Source organism: Parus major, chromosome 15 (genome assembly GCF_001522545.3).
Source record: "Parus major isolate Abel chromosome 15, Parus_major1.1, whole genome shotgun sequence".
Classification (NCBI taxonomy): domain Eukaryota; kingdom Metazoa; phylum Chordata; class Aves; order Passeriformes; family Paridae; genus Parus; species Parus major.
In genome coordinates, this window is record NC_031784.1 from 10,724,027 (window position 1) to 10,744,668 (window position 20,642).

The 20,642-nt window shown below is 42.6% G+C and overlaps 1 protein-coding gene across 5 annotated transcripts; it reads right to left on the reverse strand.

Annotated features, from left to right (window-relative positions):
* Positions 1-106: 106 nt before the first annotated feature.
* EIF4ENIF1 (eukaryotic translation initiation factor 4E nuclear import factor 1) lies at positions 107-20,438 on the reverse strand. 5 transcript variants are annotated; one of them, XM_015644341.3, is made up of 19 exons: positions 20,320-20,437; positions 19,744-19,867; positions 16,431-16,504; positions 15,521-15,648; positions 14,700-14,980; positions 13,872-14,073; positions 12,553-12,728; positions 10,929-11,064; positions 10,412-10,591; positions 8,291-8,520; positions 7,334-7,405; positions 6,785-6,968; positions 6,275-6,354; positions 5,774-5,913; positions 5,527-5,611; positions 4,326-4,458; positions 2,872-3,216; positions 2,493-2,657; positions 107-1,981 (listed from the first exon to the last, which is right to left on the reverse strand). In XM_015644341.3, the coding sequence occupies exons 2-19, from the start codon at positions 19,837-19,839 to the stop codon at positions 1,755-1,757; spliced, it is 2,934 nt and encodes a 977-aa protein (XP_015499827.1). In that variant the 5' UTR covers positions 19,840-19,867; positions 20,320-20,437; the 3' UTR covers positions 107-1,754. The 5 variants fall into 5 exon arrangements, with proteins under 5 accessions (XP_015499827.1, XP_015499833.1, XP_015499831.1 ...); XM_015644347.3 differs by having other exon boundaries at positions 2,872-2,934; positions 20,320-20,436; XM_015644345.3 differs by having other exon boundaries at positions 2,872-3,153; positions 20,320-20,436.
* Positions 20,439-20,642: the final 204 nt, after the last annotated feature.

Sequence of the window (20,642 nt, forward strand, 5' to 3'; positions counted from 1 at the left end):
ACCAAGTGAAAATTTCTGCATCTTAAACCCTGGTTCCATTTTACCCACAAGAACAATGCTAAAAATTAATCAATATTCTGACATAATGTAGTACAAGAGCAATTGATACAGAGAGCTGGTAGAATCAACTTTATTTACAGAATGTTACTGGGAAAGTGTCAAGTTAAAAAAGTATGAAAACAATCTTACAAGGACAAGCTGGTGATTGCATGTTTTACAGGGATTGTTTTGGGAACAACCACTAGAAGTATGGGTGACCTCCAACAGCTTCCACACTGGAGATTTCAGCTTGCTATTTCCATACAACACTGTCTCTGCTGGACTGAAACAAACCCACCACAGCACACTGGCAAGGGTTATAATACAGACAAGTTATAGTTTTTTTTCCTGCTGCTGGTTTTGCTTTCAGTGAGACCTAAGAAAGAGCAAGTCTGTGAGAATTCTGGTTTTACTTTTCACCTCTTAAAAGAGCACAATGGCCTAAGCTAGGTAGAGGACATGACAGCAGTACAAGACTCAACACAAGTGAGGGAGTGAAGTGAGGAACCATGCAGAAGGATGGAAGAGAACATTTAACTGTTCAGGGAAGTGAAACAGGCTTAAAAGGAACATAGTATTTTAAAACCAAATATACACAGTAAGATCACAAAACTACCCCATCCTCCCCCTTTCAAGCCACAGAACAAGACTCCAAAGGCAAGTTTCACAGTAATGGCATCACCAGATGCACACTAGATTGAGGACAGTTCTTGGGACTCCCTTCTATGAACAGCACTGAAGGCAGTACAGAATATCCACAGCTATGACTGAGGAGTTGAAGGGTGAGGATTCCAAGGCTCCATTTTGATGACCTTTAGTAACTGGCTTGAAAGATTAAAACAAGGAAAATACTGTATTTAAACAAGGACCAGCACCAGCCCTCTTGAAAGAGCAATGACCAGTAGGTACCTACAGACTGAAGATCTGGCTTTATCATGACTGCACCAGGTCCCATCCTCAAGGCTTTCAAAGACTAAGCAATTCTCTCATTTGGTGGCAAGAGTCACAGGGAATCAGACCTTTGTTACGTAGACAGCAAGATGTGGGCTTTTACTTTGACACTTTGGCTACACTGAGTGCACAGTACATGACAGAAAAATGTGAGAGGGAGACCTAGAGGAGATGAGCAGCAAGAAAAGGCAAAGCAACTTCATCCTGTTCACTCACACTTAGGATATGCAACTTTAATCTTAAAGAAAGTCCCACACGTACAATGGAGAAAGGTCCAAACCATAGGCACAACTAAAGCTCAACTGTTATCAGCTACTCTTATGTACAGCTGTATAGATTCAAAAAGGCTATTCTAGGTGTGTATGTACAAAAGATTGTTTATACACAAGTCTGTACAGAAGGGTCTATACATGTAGTTTTCTGCAGAAGGAATCCATAGCTGCTACCTCTACACTAGAGAATATCAGCACTTCATTCACATATCTTACAAAAACAAACAAAAAAAAATAGACACTTCCAGGATTAAACTGGCTTTGTCGTGCATCTAAATTTCTTCAGGCTTCACTATAGCCATAATGGATCCTTTAGTCTTGATGCAGACATGAGACCAGGACAGGTGCCATGTGCTTTAGTCTCTCAAAAGGAAATTTTGCACAGAGTGCTAAAAATAAAAGCCCCAAAAAAACAAACAGAGGTGAAGTCCTGACTATGGACATTTTCATCCAGTCTAAAGAATCACAAGTGTTCCACCCAGTGGTCACTGTTCACTGCCGGTATTCCAGTTCATCTACACTGATGACTTTGGATGGCATGGATGGAAGAGGCTGCTGCAAGACATCTGAACCAAACCATTTTGCAAGGCCAATGGGAGAGCCACTTCTCTGGCTGGGGCGATGGTCAAGCTGTGTGTGCCCATGAGATAATCCAGTCCGGGGCAGCACATTTTGAGGGGCTGTTTGTGCACCAGCAGGTGATCCCTGTGCTCCAGAGCCTGTGAAATGTAAAGCTATTAGAAGTGGAATAATACCCAGCACAGATTTGCCCTCGAGCTATCACCTGATAAGGCATGTGAGCTGAATGTGGCTTTTATTCATTCTATGAGCCCCAGGAAGTCCAGGTACCACGTGTTTATTTTCATTAGTACTCCCATAAATGGCCTGACACTGCCAGTTCCGGACACGGTATCACACGGGTTTGAAGGGAAGACCAGGATCAAATAGCATTTCCCTGGAGAAGGTGGGCGGCCTGTGGCCCAGGAAGGCTGAAAGCCTGCACACATGCTGCAAGAGTCAGATCTGTCAGTAGCAACACATGTTCTGAAACCAAACACTTCACTTGGACTTTGTTCTGGCACAACAGCCTGCAGTGGCCCAAACCGCTTAAGACCCACAACAAGGTTAGTGATCATGAATAACTAAATTAAAATAGCTTCCTGCTAGTAACTCAGCAGCCCAGAAAGCAGCTTTCTAGAGCTCCCACTCCTGCTGTGTGCTTTAGCCTACCTGATCGTTGTAGCTGCTGTTGCATCATGGCGAGCTGCAAAGGTGTCCCCGAGCGTGGATTTAAGATGTGATGGCTTGCTGTTGGTAGTGGATAAAAAGGCTGGCCAAGGATGGGAGCAGATATTCCCTGCAAGTGAGACAGGTCCACTCCAGGAGGAAGCATACCTGTTGAACGTGAGCAAGGAAACTTCTTACCTGATAAGCATAAGGAACTTAATGTAAAACAAAACATATGCATTTAGATGGGATGGAATTTATTGTCCGATTTTAAAGATAAGTTCTGATATAAAGACTACCAGTAGTATCAGTTTGTGCTGCTCCTAATACAAAGCAAATCTCCAAGAGAACATGCACGAACAGGAAAAAACGTATGGATTACCTGCTTGCAGCAGAGGAAGATGTTGCGGATGGACCCCCTGTGCCATCATTCTCTGGACCAATCCTGGGTGCAGTTGATGAGCAGGTCGTACAAGTGGTACATGGGGAACAAGGGGTACTTGATGAACAGGACGAAGAAAAGGGCCTCCTGGTACTGGGGAGGCCATTGTAGGAGTCTTCCTACCAGCTGATTTGGGCCTGTAGTCTTGCTCTTTGGTGCAACGATTTGCTTGGGTAAGAGGTGTGGAACATGCAGAGCGTTGCAGTGCAGGTAGTTTGGTACCTAAGGTGGGCAAAGTTCCTTGATCTGCATTCTCCACAGAACTAGACAGTAGGTTATCTGTAGCTAGAATTGAATACAGCTATTACACTCCACAGCTAGAGATTGCACCTAATGAAAATTAAAGCTTAATGATTGGATTTGATAGTTAGATTCCAGAACTAGCTGAACTGTAGTCATGTATATTTAGTAGTAAGCATCTTCTTTTTGGATGCTTCTGGCCAAATTATTTCAAAAGAGTAATTAGAAGGAATATGTTCCACAGAAATCCCTTTACAGGAAACTTAAATTAGATCAGAATCAGCAGTAATTCCTTGTCCACTTTTAATTCTTATTTTTTCTTTTTCTTAGGAATTTTGAACTGGCAGCATGGATGAGTCAGTGCCAAAGGTGATAGGAGGTACAAGAGATCCTCCCTAGATAAGATAATAAGTTGGAGTTGTGCCAGAAGTCTGGCCAAAGGTGTTTTTTCAGTTTAGCTGTGTTTGGGGGTTAACAGCAGCCTTCTCTACATCTGACATCTGCTTAGCAAGATTTGGGACACTAAAGCACCTCCAGGAGCTATTTCCAGAGACCATCCAGATGACTTAGACAAGGCCTAAATTACCTTGGCATCAACTACTACACTGCAGGTATTTCAGTTGAACTGAAAGCTGCCTCTGCAGCTACCAGCACTGAAGCACAATGCCATGGCCCCATGTCAGTCTGACTGGGTCAGCCAACTGGTGTTGAGCATTTCCTTTTCATAGCCTCTCACATCAGTTTGGGTGATCAAAATGCTTCCCTGATCTGCTACACTTAGGAGCTTAACTGGTCTCAGCTGTGACTGTTCAACTGTCTCAAGACAACTCTAAGTTTTCAATTACTGGTGTAGAGAGCTATTGGAAGCATTACTGTCACTGTGCTTGCTCATCAAGAAAAACTGCAAACAGTTATGGTCCAGCCCTCTTAGAGCTGCTCAGAAATTGATAGGAAATAGAGATTAAGCCCCAGCACTACTGGAAGAGTGCACTTGGAAGTGTATCCCCTCCACAGCTCTGGCCCCTCCTCCCATATGCTCCCTCACTTCTACACCCTCATCTCCATGGATCAGGAATGTCTAAATGTAGCCTGGATGCTGAGACAATCTATTCCAAATCCCTTTTGTTTGTGGTATTTTAAAGCCATTACAATACCTTCATTTGGTCTCTGATTTTCATCTTTAACATCACTGATTTTCATTTTCCCAGAAACTGGATCATCTTTGCTTTTCTCCTTGCTCTCGTACATCTTGCGAATCACCGAGGTAGGTGTGAAGGAAGGAGACAGCTGCAGAGAACACAGTAAGAAGCCATGCCTCACCCACTGCTCATTATCCAGGCCACGATATCTGTTGTGGGTAGACACCAATTCTAGCACATCCTTTCCATTTAAATCTCTTTTGAACCAGCTGCTGTTGTGCCCGTGATTCTACTTCGCTTCTAATTTCACAGCTTTATTCTGTAGTTTAAGCATTTCTCTTTAGCTTTTTTTGCAAGTCCAATATTAAAATCTGCAGCTGTTCTCAGTTAAATGTACCTTAACAAGCTTCAAACAAAGTAGCTGAACTGTAGTGTAAGTTACAGCTGTTTCCTCTTTGCTATAGGTTTAGAAGAGCAGCTCCATGGGAATTCCTATAGAGCTGCTTCATCTGCATTAACTCAGGGCTGATGTTCTGTAGAGAACTATTGCCTCATTGGGGTTTTCCCCCCCATTCAAAGTTCCATAGCACCTGCAGGAGTCACTCATTTGGAATATAAACTTGTTTCATTTGGCAGGTCATAGTCTATATCAGTCCTGAGCTGCAAGTTGACTGATTAATTGGAAAATTTAGATGAAAACTGCATTCTACACAGTACTGAAGGCAGAGAGGCAACAGTCTGGCTTTTGAGATTTTACTCATTTTGAAAGTGACCCCTGAAGCTCCTAGGCATTATTTCCAACCCACAGACACCTAGGTCAAACATTTCATACCCAAACACCAGTGGTTCTCTGAAGCATCTCATGGCTTTCAGCACTTGTCTTCTGAAAATTTAAACACCAAACTACAATGGATTGAGTTTTCATATTCACCTTCATCTGGTTTCAGAAGATGAGGTCAGTGTAACATTAATGGTATTTCTTCAGTTTTAGGTAAGACAGTGGTCAGAAAAGGCTCTTTTCCAAGGTGAAGACATTCAGTAAGCATGAAGGGAAACATTCCTGCATCACGTGGCCAGAGATGCAACATGAGTATGATTAACCCAATGGCCTTCCTTTCTCCCATCAATTTCCATTGCTATATTTATATTGTTATTGTCTGGTTACTGCAGACACTTTTACAGCTCTCCTTACAACCACTGAACATCAGGTACTGACCATGCTGGTAATGGATGCAGCAGGGGCTGGAGAAGATGCATTCCCTCTGTGTCCTGGTGCAGGGGATTTAGTCACTCGCTGCTGCCTGTGAAGGGACAGGGAGTCAGAAGAGGCTCTGCTCTTGGCACAGAATCAAAGGCAGCACTGCCAAGAACCAGTACAATGCAGAGTGCTATTATCTAGACAATATTCACATTAAAAATCAGTTAACACCGTACCCCCTTAAATTTTGCAGTCAGGTGCTCACCTGTTTCTGTAGCCATCTCTGCTTTTGTCCATTTGTGGTTTACCAAAGCCATGCTGATAGAAATTTGCTGCATGTATGGCCAAGTCATGTGGAAGCGCCAGGCCCTCCAATGCAGCCTGCTGGATCTCCAGGGGACTCATCTGAGGCAGAGTTACACAAAAACCACACAAGTCAAAGCCTATATTTGGATGGGCTTTAAGATACTGAAGATTGACTGCTATAGCTACTGATGTCTTTACCAACATTTGCTCACCAACAGTCTCTGTTTTATTAACAGGCAATATAAGTTTCAAAAAATCTTGTATCTGAAGTACTCCAAGATGGGCCAAATTGCAATGAGGTTTTGAGACTGTACTAAATGAGACTTTGCATCCTCACACTCAGGATGCTCAACGAAACTCAAACATCTGGATGCAACAGCTAGGAGTTTCCACAAGTTAGTTCTAGACCACAGAACACAAAGAGATGCAAATACATTAAGCAAAAAGCATGTCTTCTAACCTGTGCAGCAACTGGGCTCATGGGCTTCCTGACACCTGGAAATGGATCACCAAGCAATTGCTGAGAACCTTGTCCAAAACCTAAAGAATATTTAACAGTTGTATTTTAGAAGTAATAACAGTTTCTTTCAATACATATCCAAAAGTAAAACAATGCCACATGAATTAAGAATTCCTTGTGAAGACTCTCAGCTCACCCCTTAAATCCACACAGAACTACATCTCTTCCTTGTCACAGAGCTGGAGAGCTGCAAAGGAGGCTGCTGGTTGTGTTTTGTAATACAAATGGCCAAGTAGTCCTTGAAAGGACATTATTCCACACCAGAACTCACTGTGAGGTCTGGGTGACAAATTTAACATTAAAGACTAGTAAGTGAAAGGGCACTTTGCACTCATCAAAAGGCAGACACTGCCTTAGTTGCCCACCTAGTGCCAGGAAGTTTTTGTAGTTCTGTAAAGCAGCCTTAAAAAACCCTCAAGTAATAAACACCCACTTTGTAACCAGGCTCACCAATGGGTGAAGATATTCTGTGGCGCAGGTAATCTGCAGAAGCAGCTCGTGTTGGGAACACGGGTGGAATGGGGGGAGATGGGGCTCTTTGTGTCAGCAGAGAGGCTGCAGGCTCCAAACCACCTATCAGGCCACTTAAGACATTCGATGAAGCAGGTCTGGTAATGGGTGGACCGAGAAGTTCCTAAGAAGTAAAGAAAAAACATTCAAAATATGACCAATTTACATGAACAAGCTCATTTTACTACACTACAGGCTGCCCTATGCAATTTAGAGACAAGGGGGGACTGGTGCAGTCAGATACACCAATCCTGGTTTGCCCAGAATTAGGCACTCAGCAAGATTTTAGTTTTCAAACTGTCATTACAGGAAATTACATAACAAGATAAATTTTTAGGTAAACTGATCTAGTCCCTGGCTCTTTCTTCTCCATAGTATCTTGTCTGACTACTGATCCCATAATTGCCTTAAATGCCTTATTTTCAAATAATTTTTGTTTTCCCACTGGGGATATGCTTTTAAGAACTTCCCTTCCCCCAGTAAGAATACCTGCAGAATATTCTTTGATAGAGGCTGGCCTGACATCTCTGGAGGTGACATTAAGTGGCTTTCAAGGCTCTGCTAAGAAAATGAAAACATTGTAAATTAGATAAAACCAAGCTCATTAAGAGACTATCTGCATTTGTCTCACTGACAGAAATAATTTCACCTGTTCTGTCAGAACAGTAGTTTATGCCTCAGTCAAATCAAATTTCAGCAAAGTTAAGGGCTGAGCTGGCTCACAGATTTCCCCTATCTAAGAAAAATGTCCTGTGCTAGATTGCATACAGGTAGCTCACTGTGCCTCATTCAAGTTTGGGTCAATTATATGGATTTATGTAATTGTGTAAACTGGAAATGGAACACTGACCCATTGGTTAACTGAAAATACGTACAAACTGATAAGTGTTTGTATGCTAAATTAATTATTTAAGATCTAATTCTTCTGCGCATCAAAATTGCACATTAATGTAAAGAGACAGCCCAGAAGCAAAAGTCTTGATTTAAGTCCGAGATCAATGTGCAAATTCTTCACAGAGCAAATTTACATTCTTCACTATCTTTTACTGAAGTAGGATGAGTCTAAAAGTCCTTGGACATAGTTTGGCAGGAAAAGCACATGCTTTAGACCTACTCAGTTGTTAGAAGTATCTTCTGGTGCCAGAAATATTTATTAACAGCTTCTGGGTCAAGCATCCTGTTTAGGCAGTTAGTGGCAAGATGAAATTTCATCCTACAATCCTTGCAGTCTAAACCTTACTATCATCTGTTGTTTAAAATTAATCTTACAGGTAACAAGTATTCACTTCTTAGTACAAGTGATGTTAAAAGTCAAGTGTAAAATAACAGATTGTTCACTGACATAACTCTACTAATAAGAGGTCACTAAAAACATCTGGGCTTCATTAGAGGTGGGCTGTCACCCCCTGTTAACACAGCTCACCAGAGCCACTGGCTGCTACTTACGTTGACTTTGGGCTGTGAAGGCAGAGTCCCGCTTGCCTTCATGCTGCTGACAAGTTTGTTAAATGCAGTCATGTCCCCATCCTTCTTCATCTGTCTGGAGCCACTGACATTTAGGGCTTCTTCCATTTGCTCAGCCATAAAGGGAGTGGCAATTTTCCCCTCCTGATCCACTTTCAGACCTTTCAGCCCAGCTTCAACTTCCTCCACTGAAAGTACAACTCCTGAATGTGCTGAGAAATACAGAAGAAATACTGGTAAACCAAGTTCTGTCTCAAGTGAGCTAATAATTCTTGTGCAGGTGTAGAAATTGTTTCCAAACTAGGAACAGCCAAAAACTCATTTCTTGATACTGATACTATCTGTCAAACCATGACTGACCTGTGTTTAGACTAACATTCTAATATATCCAAATTCAGAGAACTCACATGCACAACTACTGCCATGTAAGACTCCACAAAAATCTGTTTAGGCTTCAGCTACTAAATTCTCACTCTTTAATTTATCCTGCAAGAAACATTGTTACTACATCTTACAACTTTGCCTGCATTTAACAGAGAATGTTCATGGGACAATTGAGTTGGTTATTTTTCAATTAGGACAGTTTAATTTATCTTATACTCCAAGAGACCAGATGGTTTTACAGCCACAGTGCAAGCCATGTCAAATTTCTGAAGCTATCATAAGTACAAAGAATACATACCTGGAAAACCTAAATACTTTAGACACTCAGTTACACACTAAAGCTCAGTGTGTATAAAGTTTGAAGGAGATTTTTTGCTCAGAAATTAAAGCCTCTTATAGAAAGATTTCACTGGCATAACCAGCATAAGTGCTCTTAGCAGTACTTTTTTCCTGTATATGCATATACATATATCCACACATATATAAACACCTACTGGTGCCTGACATAAAGGCTAAACATGCTTTATGGACCAGATAACACACATCACAAGGTATGACACCTTAAAAGAAAAGGAAGAAGAGACAGAAGCATGCCATGGGTTGCAGATGTTGGCCCAAAGAAATAAGATTTACTGGAAATTTGGGCAAGAATGTGGAGAAAAGAAATAATGATGCACACATGCAGCATGGAACATGAGGAAATATGATGTTGGTGGAGAGGAATTGACCTGAAAACTCCACAACACTTGAAGAGCTGTACAGCATTTTATGGGAATGCAGAGCCCCACATCAGGTACTTTTGAGTGAATGGAAGCTTCCCCACAGATTTTTGTTCCTTCATCCTTGGTTTGTGAGGATCAAAGTTGAAATCAAGTTTTTAGTAGGAAAGTCAGACTAAGCAGAACAGAAATAGAACTACAAGTCTTTTTAAAGTGAAATTAAGGAAGTTCTTCACATGCTAGCCAACACTCCCTACTCCCAGACTGGATGCTTAAGAATATTTGCAGTGCTTAGATGCTTTCCTTCCTAGCTGCTTCACACTAATCAGAGGGCCATCACTTTTTCTTCAGTCCAGTTTATATGGCAATACATGCTGCTTGCCAAAGAGAAACCAGTTTGGAATTAGACCTCAAGATTTCACAAAACACATGCATTTTTGTCCATTCCATGCATGCTATGGGCCCAGACATGCAAATCCCTAAGCTGGAGGCACCCTTGAGAGGGAAAAAAAAAATAAATTAAAAAAACCTCCACATTCTCAAGCCACTGTTCAACTTCTTAGATACTGACACTTAATGGATCAATGTGATCCATTATAGACACTGTCAAGGATGACTTACACTGCCAGGTTTTGGTAAAGCCAGAGCTTAAATGCCACAGTTTCAGAGCTGATATTACCAGTCACCAGTATGAAAAAACTTATGCAAATGCAATACACAAAGCTGGAAACTCAGATCAAGACTTGCATCATCTTATAATTGTTTCTGGCCACTAAAGCAGTCTGATAAAGTCCTGATGTCATCCTTTGATGAGGATGAAAAGAGTCAGTGATGATATTCACACAATTGAGAGCTGCTGAATATTGAGTTTTCAGTATTGTAAGTAAATCTGTAACACTGCCTACTCCTGGATTTGGGAGTTGAGGTTTCCAGAATACCAAGCCTCTTGCTGGGAGATACTGCATCACAAGAACTTGACAATAGCTGAAGAGGCACTTACTGCTCTCTCTAAGCTTTTCCTTGTTGGCTGAAAGACTTGAGAGAAGAGGTTTTAAGTCCACTTTGGCTTTCTGTAGCATTTCTAGGATGTCCACTTTGTTTTCAGAGTGGTCTTCCAATGGAATAGGAGCAAAGTAGTTTCCAGAGTTCTGGCCAGGGGAGAGAATGGCTTGCTCTAGACCTGAAACAGCAAAACCAGGAGCACTACGACATCAGTTTACCAACCCAATGGCTCAAGATGAACATACACTGGCAACCAACTTCAAAATGCCACTGCAAAGTTATGCCTTATACCCCTTGCCCAAGATCAGCTGGAAAGTCATCAGGAAGCACTGACAAGAACATTCATTATAAAAGAACTTAGAGCTGCTTACTCTAAGAGCTTCCAAAAGAATGCCAAGTGCTTAAACTGTGGGAGAATTCGCTGTCCTAAAGCCTTATCTGCCAACTTCTTATTGAATGAGTAAGAAAGAATGTGGAAGGAGGCTACCTTGCCCTGCACTGTCCTGCAGCCTTACCTGCTAGCCTCTCCAGCTCCTCATGAGGGGTAGATCTCAAGCTGCTTGACCGACTTCCAGAACGACTGGGATTAGAAAACCACCTGCTGAACCTGCTGGCAGACACTGCACCTTCCCCCAGCACATCCTCTATCATCTAAGGGAGGGAAAAAAGAAAGAAATCTTAACATAAGCAAGATCAGCAACATCTCTGAGAAGCTTTACTGTGCAAGAAAGATTCTCTTGCTACAGACAATTAGATGCTGCTCCCAGAGTTTCAAAGCTTTGATCTGCTTTTTTCCTGAAGTCAGTTAACATAATCCATGCACATCTCTGACACAAAATATTTACTCACAGAAAAACTAACTTAAAAAGCACAATCAGAGTACCCAAAGACCATTTAACTACACCATTTTAAAGTAGAAGTGTCAAAAGAACCCAAAGTATTTAAAAACCAGTGCATTATAAAAATGTAACTCAAATTAAAGCTTCTCCTATCCTACAAAACAGTACCCAGTTATAGCCTGGCTCAATAGGCACAGATGCAGTTTCAGGCAGCATTTTTTCTTTTAGACAAAAAGAACAGCTTCTTCCTCTCAGAAAAATTGTTTTTTCTGATACAAGGAGCATTCAACACTATTTACAACAGAGAAAAAAACAGTATTGCTCCATTTGGTTTTGATTGTTTGACTCTTACATATTAGAAGAATTAAGACAAGAAATGTACAAACCTATGATAACACTCGTCACAGACATAACACCGGTACAAAGAAACTCACTTTTATGACAAGTTCTAACATCTGCCCATCTGTTTCATCAGCAGGTATTTTCACTTGGGAACTCCCTGCTTTTGAAAGCAGTCACCATCTTGCACACATGCTGAAAATCAGATTATCAAGTCTAAAGAAACAATTTACACGTTCTATAGGGAGAATGAAATCTCCTCCATCTATTTGTCAAATTACTGGCACCATATGATAGCTCTTTTCTAATGCAAGCAGCTTGTCCACACTAAAGATTAGGTCAGAAGTCCATTTTCTTTTAAACATCAGCATCTCTAAACCATGACAGGTCTGTCTGTTTGCAGTCAGAACACAATTTTTGACTTTTGACTGAGTTGGTGGGCTGTGTTTATCCAACACAGGAGTAATAGTTCTAAAAAATTAATTAACCTCTTAAAGGTTTAAGTAATAAAGATTCAAACCCTTTCAGGCACATTACCACTAGTATCTCCAGGCTCACTGCTTGCCAGAAAGTCTGTGCAGATCAGTTTGCTGCAATTCCCAGACTTAGAAAAGGTTGTCATAAGCTAAACTAAATTTGTACAGTGAATCTTCTCAACATATCATTAATAATTCCAAAGAAGATCCATTCAGAATGCCAATTTTGAGCCTTCAAGTAGTGACCAAAATAAAGGAAAAATAGCCTGCTAGTCTGCCTCAATTTACACTGGAGATGGAGCCAGGCCCAGGATGAACACTTTGGCAGAAACATCTGAACACTCCAAAGCTAAATATCTGCAAATTCATCTTACACATCTCATAAAGGAGCTTCCACAAAGCAAGAAGTTTTAGCTTTCAAAGAATGAGCTGCAGCAAAAATGCTTCTCATGAATATACCCAGTCTTAAAACCCAAAAAACTCACTGAAGCCAGGCCAGGAACACTTTTATCCAAGTTGAAGAACTCATTGAAGTCAAACTCTCCTGGGGCTGGTTCTTGTAAAACAGCTTCTCTAGGAACTTCCTGATCGGCTGGAGTTTCATTGGCAAGGACAGTTTGCACTTCATCCTCTTCTGCCACTCCACCATTACATTCTATGCCTTAAAAAGAAAGTTAAGTGACTGCTGAATCACTGAACGTGACTGTTTCCTGTGGAACAGTGCCTGACAGCTAATGCACTTGCCCAGGGATTAGAATCACAGGCCCAAAGGAACCCAGCCCCCAGTTGATACTTTATCAGTTACACTGTGCTGGCTCCTGCAAGAGAAAATAGCACCCACTACAAGTCCTAGCACAGAACTTCTAATCTGGTAAGACTATCCAACTCAAAAAGATAAAGAATAGCCACTGAACTGCCCACAAACAACAGCATCCTGATCAGCCTGGGCTGTTATGCCACACCAAGCACATACAGCTGTTGCAGAAAGTCAACAGCTGCTGCTGGTTTTCCATCAAGAATTCTTTGGCAGCTCCTGCCTTTCTTTGACGTGGGTTCTTAATAGTCAACATATGACAAATATATTGCTTCTCCATCAGGGGCAAGGTACTTCTTACTGTAAAGACCTCTCGGCAAGCTTGCACAGGGCACTGCAAAAAAGTTGTTACATGGTGTAGTGGCTACATAGATACAAACTCCTGGGCTTGGAACTGCACTACAATCCAGTTATGTTGTCCACCTGCAGAATTTCTAACATTAAAAAGTCAACTTCTCTTGCCATGCTGCAACTTTTTTTTTTTTTTTTTGTAATAATCCCATGACTGCACACAAATTCAAGTCTCCTAATTGAGTTTAAAGCTAGGTTACTGGCAGCTGCATGCCCAGATCGGGGGGGGGGGGATCTAATATACAGATCTAACTAATGTTAGTATTACCATAAGGAAAAAAAAAATATTTCAAGTACCTCAGAGCATTAGCTTAATTTAAACAGAGCCTTCAGCACCCAGCAGGATACAGAAATGAACAAGACCTTTAGAATAACCTATCAACTTCTGATACAATTCAACATCCATAGAAGATTTTTTCCCAGCCTCTCAATCCTGCCTCTCTTTGGAAAAAAAAATAAATAATTTATCACCTATTTGATCTTTCAGATTACAAATACATTACAGGCTTTACATTTTGTGCTTCAGGATGACCAAAACCTATGCAAGTTTAAGATAAAGGTTTTCATTTACACTTGTCTGTATCTGTAAGTCACCTGCCTCTAGCAGACAAGCAGAGCTCTCATGCAATTTGTCCTTACCTTCTTTCAGTGAGGCTGTGCGTCGCCTCGTACGTTTTCTCCCTTTGTGATCTTCCTCCAAAATCTTATCATCAAAGCCTGTGAGCTCAATGGTTTCAGACTGACTTGTAGGCCCAGCAGAGAACCACTCAGGTTCCTCTTCAGTGTAGGAATCATTCCTTCTTCGCTCCCCAAAGACACGTTTGCTGTCACCAAATTCCCTCTGAAGGGGAATATTAAAAACAGTAGCATTAATAAAATGTTGCCTCATAAGATTCTTCCCCAACTTCCACCCTTCACACCAATTCTAGGTATTTTTAAATGTGTACAACCTCCCTGTACACTCTGTAAGCTTTTAAATTTTAAGCTTCACAGCTCAATTTCTGATTCATTACACCAAAAGCTATTGATCTGCAAATGCTTTTACAACCTAAAAGAGAGTTAGCAGTTTGTTGTTTTTTTTTTTTTAAAAAAAAGTATTAAAAAAAGCCTGAAAGTATGGAAAGCTCCCATTTTCTGAGGTTAAATAGACAATGCTTGCTGACAACTGCCAGGTCAAGAACTACAAATAAACCATTAGACTTTTGAATCTCTTGCTAGTAAAAGTCAGCCCACAGGCAGGGTTTGTCTGATAAACAGCATTACATGCACCCCTGTGGAGCTCTCTGCAGGAATGTAAACAAGTTTTGAAGCACCAGGTGCTCACCCTTCACACCCTAATAACAAAGGGCCTGCTTGCACAGAACACTTAACTACTGCATGCAGCTCACCTGCCCCTGGTGCTTTTAGTGCCAGGTGTCCAAGCCCCCCCCCCCATTCCATATGCAATCAGGAAAAGAAGGAACAAACCCTGAAACGTTTATCTTTGTAGTCCCTGTCACGATCCCGGTCTCTTGCATCCCTGGAATCTCCACCCCGATGGTCTTTGTCGAAGTTCCTTGAGGAGATGATCCTGCCACTGCCAATCCTGCGGCCGCCGATCACACGGACACCATCGCTGTCCTTCTCCAGGGGGCTCCCTGCCCGACGGGAGCTGACGGATGCAGTCACATGACAGCCACCTCCAAAGCTTCGCCTCTGGGGACTCAGGACTACATCCAAGTCATCTTCTTTCACTCGCTCTCTCGGATCTGCAAGTCAATGACCACACAAAAAGCACTACATTTAATGTATTAGTCAAGACAAGTCAGTTGTCTGTATAGCACCCTTCTGTTCCACAGCCTTGCTGCTAACCCAGGGCTTTTAATAGAAAATGCTCATGATTTATCTCCATAAAGCTGATCTAGCTGAGACCACAGGAAGTGCATACAAAAAATTTACATCTGGGTATTGAAGAACCACTGTGGTCTCCTAGTAAGTACCTGCTTTCCCACTACAGACCTTTGAAGTACTCAGCCTTGAGCTGCACTTGCATTCTACATATGTGCCCATTATTACACAGCAAGACTAGGAGGAGATAACTGACTGTTGCCCAGGTTTGTTCTTAGGTAACAGTCACCAGAAAACGCACTATAGTCTAGTTGAAACAACCAAGATTTCTTTGCTGCTTATCCTGTGCAGTCAAACAATTTTCAGAGTCTTTGTTTAGTCTCCTTTGTGTTATCCCAACAGAAAGGTTTTGCCAACAGCCCAGGTTCAGTTTTGAGCAATGTGCTGTAGAACACACTCACCTACTATCCTACGCATAAGAGAAGTCCGATCTGAATCCAAATCTTTTTTAAAGCTTTCCACTGGTGAAGTTCTTCCTGAAGTTGGATATAAAGATGCATGCCACTTCTCTGGATCCCAGACACCATCACTAGGAAAATAAAATTGCAGAATTGTTCGCTACCTTGTTGTCTAATAAATACTTCATAATGCTGCTGCTGGAAACCTAGAATTCACTGATTAGCAACCTGTACAAGTGAACTGTCTTTCATATCCAACTTCTAAATCTGCCTTACTATGGTTTATTACTTCACACATGGTATTTGACTCTCTTCTGTAACAGCAAAGAATAATACTCAGCATCAGATTAAAAAAACCTAGTTATTGGTGAAGCTTGCTTAGCACACTGAAAAAACAGTTCAAGTAGATCATATGGTGCTGCTCTTAAGCATTTGGGTAATTTTACCTCATTCTCACACTTGTACAATAAATTAATCTGAATAGTAAAGGAACTGCTGCTTAATAAACATACAAACACCAGCCAAGAACATTCACCTCTGTTTTTGATTGAGGTACTGTGACAACATGGGAGAGTAACACACTAAGCAAGGCAGCTTGTTGCAGCCTGACCCTGTCTGTGCTACACACCCATCTATGTGATTGGTACTTTTTCCTTCAAGTCTGTAAGATTTGTATGAAGTTATGAGATCCAGCAGAAAATAATCTCTTTTCAAAGAACAAAATTCCTGGCCAGAGCATTGAGCCTTTCCTAGTAGATTAGTACTTCTGAAAATTGGACTCTGTAGCAGTCTGAACTTTGTGGCACACATACCTCCCATCAGCATAAGAGCACTTCTTAGAGAAGCATTTTTTGCAATTTAAACTTCCATTTTGAAAGAAATGTATATAGCCTTTGTATATTTAAGAAAATACCTGTCATATTTTTCTGAAAGACAAGAAGGCCTTTTCTTGGAGTAGGGACGCTCTTTAATATCCAGCAGTTCCTCCTAAAAAAAGAAAATTGGAAAATAAAGACGTGAGTTTCAATTCACACCCAGATTTAAGTGACTCAAACCATCTATCCCAGACTGCCTGTTCAATTTAGTGTTTTAATTTGAGAGCTCAGGTTTCCCAATCTGTTGTTTCATATGCTGTGAAATACAGCACTGAAAGTTTGTATTTCAGTTGTTCTACCAGTGGCCACTGACCAAACATTTGAAGCACTCAGCCTTACTAGGCCAGGTTCAGTCCTCATGAACACTCCAAGGCTGTTCACACCATAAATGTTTACATATTCACTTCCCTAGACAGTTCAGCTTATAAGAAACACAGGCATCATGGACACCAAAGCTGGTGATTTCTCAAGAAGGAATCAAAATTCCTTGTGGAATTCCTGTGGTTAATGCTATAAAGATTCAGCATGTAAAAAAATGCATTAGCACAATTACAGTTACTGGTGTAGATCTGGAAATTCTAGACAAGCCTTCCATTTCTGACCACCAACTTCAAAATAGCATAAAATGCATAATACAATTACCCATTCCACCTGACACCAAATCATGCTGAATGCTAACTTGTTTTGCCACTTTCTACCAGCTTTGAACAGCCCTTAGTTTACCACTGCACACGCTGAGCATTCAGTCACTTGACTGGCAACCAGTTCAGTCTCACTGCAGTTTGGTACATTCAGAAAGCATTATTAATGGTGTGACTATCAATGCTTTAAACCAACATTAACTCTGCTGCAGTTAAGATGCACATTTCTAGTTACACTTATTCTTCCAAGATCCCCTTTCTTCAACCTGCCTCACTCCCAACCAAACTGAATTGATTCAGAACTGTGAAAAGATCAGTGGGCAGCTGGAAGGATAAAGAAATCCTAACAGTGGACACCACACATCAGCCAAACAAAGAAATCTCTTTACCCTTTCCACCAAAAATACTGTACCCTTCAGAACTTTTACATCATTTTCCCCACGTGATTAAGATCAGTTCATTAACTATGTGAGTTTGACACTTGTTCTACATGGCAGTTTGGTAACTGGACAAAGCCTTAACTTCCCTCCATACCCCAAACATCACCCTGTACTAGATCTCAGCTAAAAGAGCCCCATTAAAGGGAGCCTGGCCTCCCTGCCCACAGCTTCCCAAAATAAACCTCAATCTGTGAGGAACATCAGTGCTGTAATACTATCAGAGCCTGGTGCAGTCACTACAAGTATTAACAGCCCTGTCCATCACCAGATGGGGAATGGGTTGTTTTGCTGGCCACGAGAGGGAGTCCACAGGCTCTCATTCACATCCTATCACAATTCTTCCACTCAAGTGAGGAAAATTTGAATTGTTTCTTGCCTTTCACTCATTAGCTGTGCACCCTTGGAGGAACAGCTTCCCAAGAACTAGAAAAGACACAGCTTAAACTGTACAGCACTCCTGTAACAGAGGAGATAAATGCTGGCAATTCTACGTGTGGGGTTTTATGTTTAATTCATACACATTCTAAGCAGGCTGAGGGGAAAAGTGTGCTTAGCTGTTATTGAACAGTTTTAAACAAACAGCTTAGAACTACTCATAGTATGAGCCAGATGTTTTCTTAGTGGTAGTGAGTATAAACCATTAGAGGAAATCACTCCCCTTTCCAAATCAGCACATACCCCAAAACAGTGTTCCCTCAATCCCTAATTAGTAGGAAACTGGAACACATGAAAATGCCCATCAATGTTGATTACCTCACCAACTTAAAATATTTGAGCTGTAACACACAGAGAAACGACATAATGCAAAGTATTTTAACACAAACTGATTTCTGGTATTTCTTGATTGAGGCTCCTTGGAAACCAACTGATAAACAAAGACTAGGCACCTTCTGGCACGAGTTCTGCAACTTTATCCTGGTCAGAAACTGTAGGTACTGAATTAACAAAACTAAAGCTACAAATGCATTGGTTTCAGTAAACAGCCACCACCAGCATGGGCTGAACATTGCCCTAAAAAGCAGAGCAGAAAGTGAAGCTGCACTCAGTTACTACACAAGAAGAGTTAGGCAAGACTGAAGAAAAAGTGAGGCCACTTTTCAGCAGGAGAGCTTTAAGAACAGCTCACCTCTTTCACTTAGCAGTTAACTAACTAACTAGAGCTGAATAACAGTATACTTTGCATCCTCAGAAGTTAAGGGCACATATTTTCTAAGGAGTTATAGAGATTTAGAAAGCTGTACTATTCCCAAGAAATTTTGCCTACTCTGAAGTACGTGGTTTATTGTTGATGTCTACTTAAAATAAGCCAGAGCTCTACTATCTCAACAGAACAGAGCCACAAATGATAATTTTTTTTTTCCTTTAAAAAACAACCTACTAAAAAGCCAACAGCTCCGAATTCCTCAAGAAAGATAACACAGTCAGCAACAGTAAACTGTCTCACCCTGTTCCACACTTCAGGCCATTTGCTGCAAAGTATCTTAACAGCTTTGCACAAAGCGATGACCACCTGTTCCCACAGCTTGCAGCCATGGGAAAACCAACCACCATTACAGACTCTTTCCAAAGACATTTTTCCATTTTTCAGCAGTGGTACCAAAACCCCAAACAAAATTTGAATCCTCAACCCGATAGCATATCAAACTCACTTAGTACTGGAAGAATCTTTTTTATTTGCAAGTTATTTGGCTGTTCTTCTTCCACTCATACATATATTTGGGCATCACAGTTAAACAAAAGCACCTGTGTTAACATTTTACCTCTAAGCATTGACTGGAGTCACAACTGCTTAAGCTTCCAGCAAAGGAATATGAGCAATTCTAAGGTTACAAAAGGCATCCTGTAAACACATGAAAGGTCCTGAGAAGATCTAGCATGCTATACTTTCCTAGCAAATGGTATCTACTGCAAGGAAACACTTCAGTCAACTTCTTAAAAGAACACTGCTGAAAGCAGAACTACGAAGTGCTTGAGAAAGCTGGTAGAACAACATACTTCAATCTCTACAATAATCTCTCAGCACATGCTGTGGGGTGCTCAGATATTAAAATAAGGTGGTGGGAAACGAAAGCGTATCGAGGACAAGATTGCACAACTGCATCACATTTAACAAGCTGCTCATTTGATGGCACCATTGCAAATCCTAATCCAAGCAAAGGCTTTTGAGCTTTCACCTCACTGATTCTCTCTCACAGGAGCCTCCACCTCCCACTCTACTCCTGTGACCGAGAGTTCCACACAACTCAGAGACGAAAGGAGAGCGAGCTGACCTTTGTGTAACGATGTGGGTATTTTGTTGTAATTCTGTTCAGCTCCAGGAAAGCATCGCCATTTTCAGTTTCTGTTGCACCTCCTCTTTTATCCATGGTTACTTCAAAGCCTTTGACCGCGGAGCTAATTAGAACAAAACCAACCCGTCAGATTTCAAGTTGTACCTTTCTAGAGGGTGCATTTTCTTCCCAGCCTGAGTCAGTTTAACACTTGGGCAGAGCAAAGTAGAGCCGCGTTCCCCACCAGCGCCTGTCCCCTCCCAACTCTGCCCCTTCCCCCGGCCCAGCCAGGCGGCTCTCGCGGAAGGCTCCGAGCCGCTCCGGTAGCGCAGCCGGCCCTACCCAGCGCTCCAGCGGCTTCAGCACACGGAACATCGGTCTGCGGGCACGGCCGGGGCGCGCGGCCGCCGGGACTGGCACCCCCACAGCCCGCGGGGCCCTGAGGGGTCGGGCGCCGCTCGCCCCGCGGCGCGGGGGCAGCGCGGCCCAGGCACCGTCCCGAGGCGCCGGAGCCGCGAGGGGGAACGGTGGCAGTGGGGCAGGTGACTCAGCGGATCCCGGCCCGGCCGCACTCACCGGCGGGTGTCCCGCGCCGCTCCGCTCCGCTCCAGGCCTCACCGCCGCCCGCGGCGTTTCCTGCTCCGGCCGCCGGCCCCACTTCTCCCCCGCTCGCCCCCACTGAGGGGCCGCACGCGCCCCGGGCCGGCGCTGCCGCCGCCACCGCCGCCCCCCCCGCCCGCCGGGCCCCGCGCGCCGCCGCCGCTCCCGCTCCGCCCGGCGCCGCCTCCGCTCAGCCGCCGTAGCCGGGGCCTCGCGCCGCCCGCTCCTCACCCATTTAACGCCCCGCGCGCAGGCGCGTCGGGCGCGCGCGCCGGGGGCTCCCCGCCCGCCGCCTGACC

Excerpts from the sequence above, each read along its gene's own strand:
- EIF4ENIF1 (XM_015644341.3), bottom strand. The coding sequence starts at position 19,839 with ATGGATAAAAGAGGAGGTGCAACAGAAACTGAAAATGGCGATGCTTTC. Across the intron at positions 11,065-12,552 it reads GTGTTCCTGGCCTGGCTTCA|ATGATAGAGGATGTGCTGGG; the intron begins GTGAGTTTTTTG and ends TCCCTCCCTTAG. Across the intron at positions 5,612-5,773 it reads AGAGATGGCTACAGAAACAG|GCAGCAGCGAGTGACTAAAT; the intron begins GTGAGCACCTGA and ends GTCCCTTCACAG.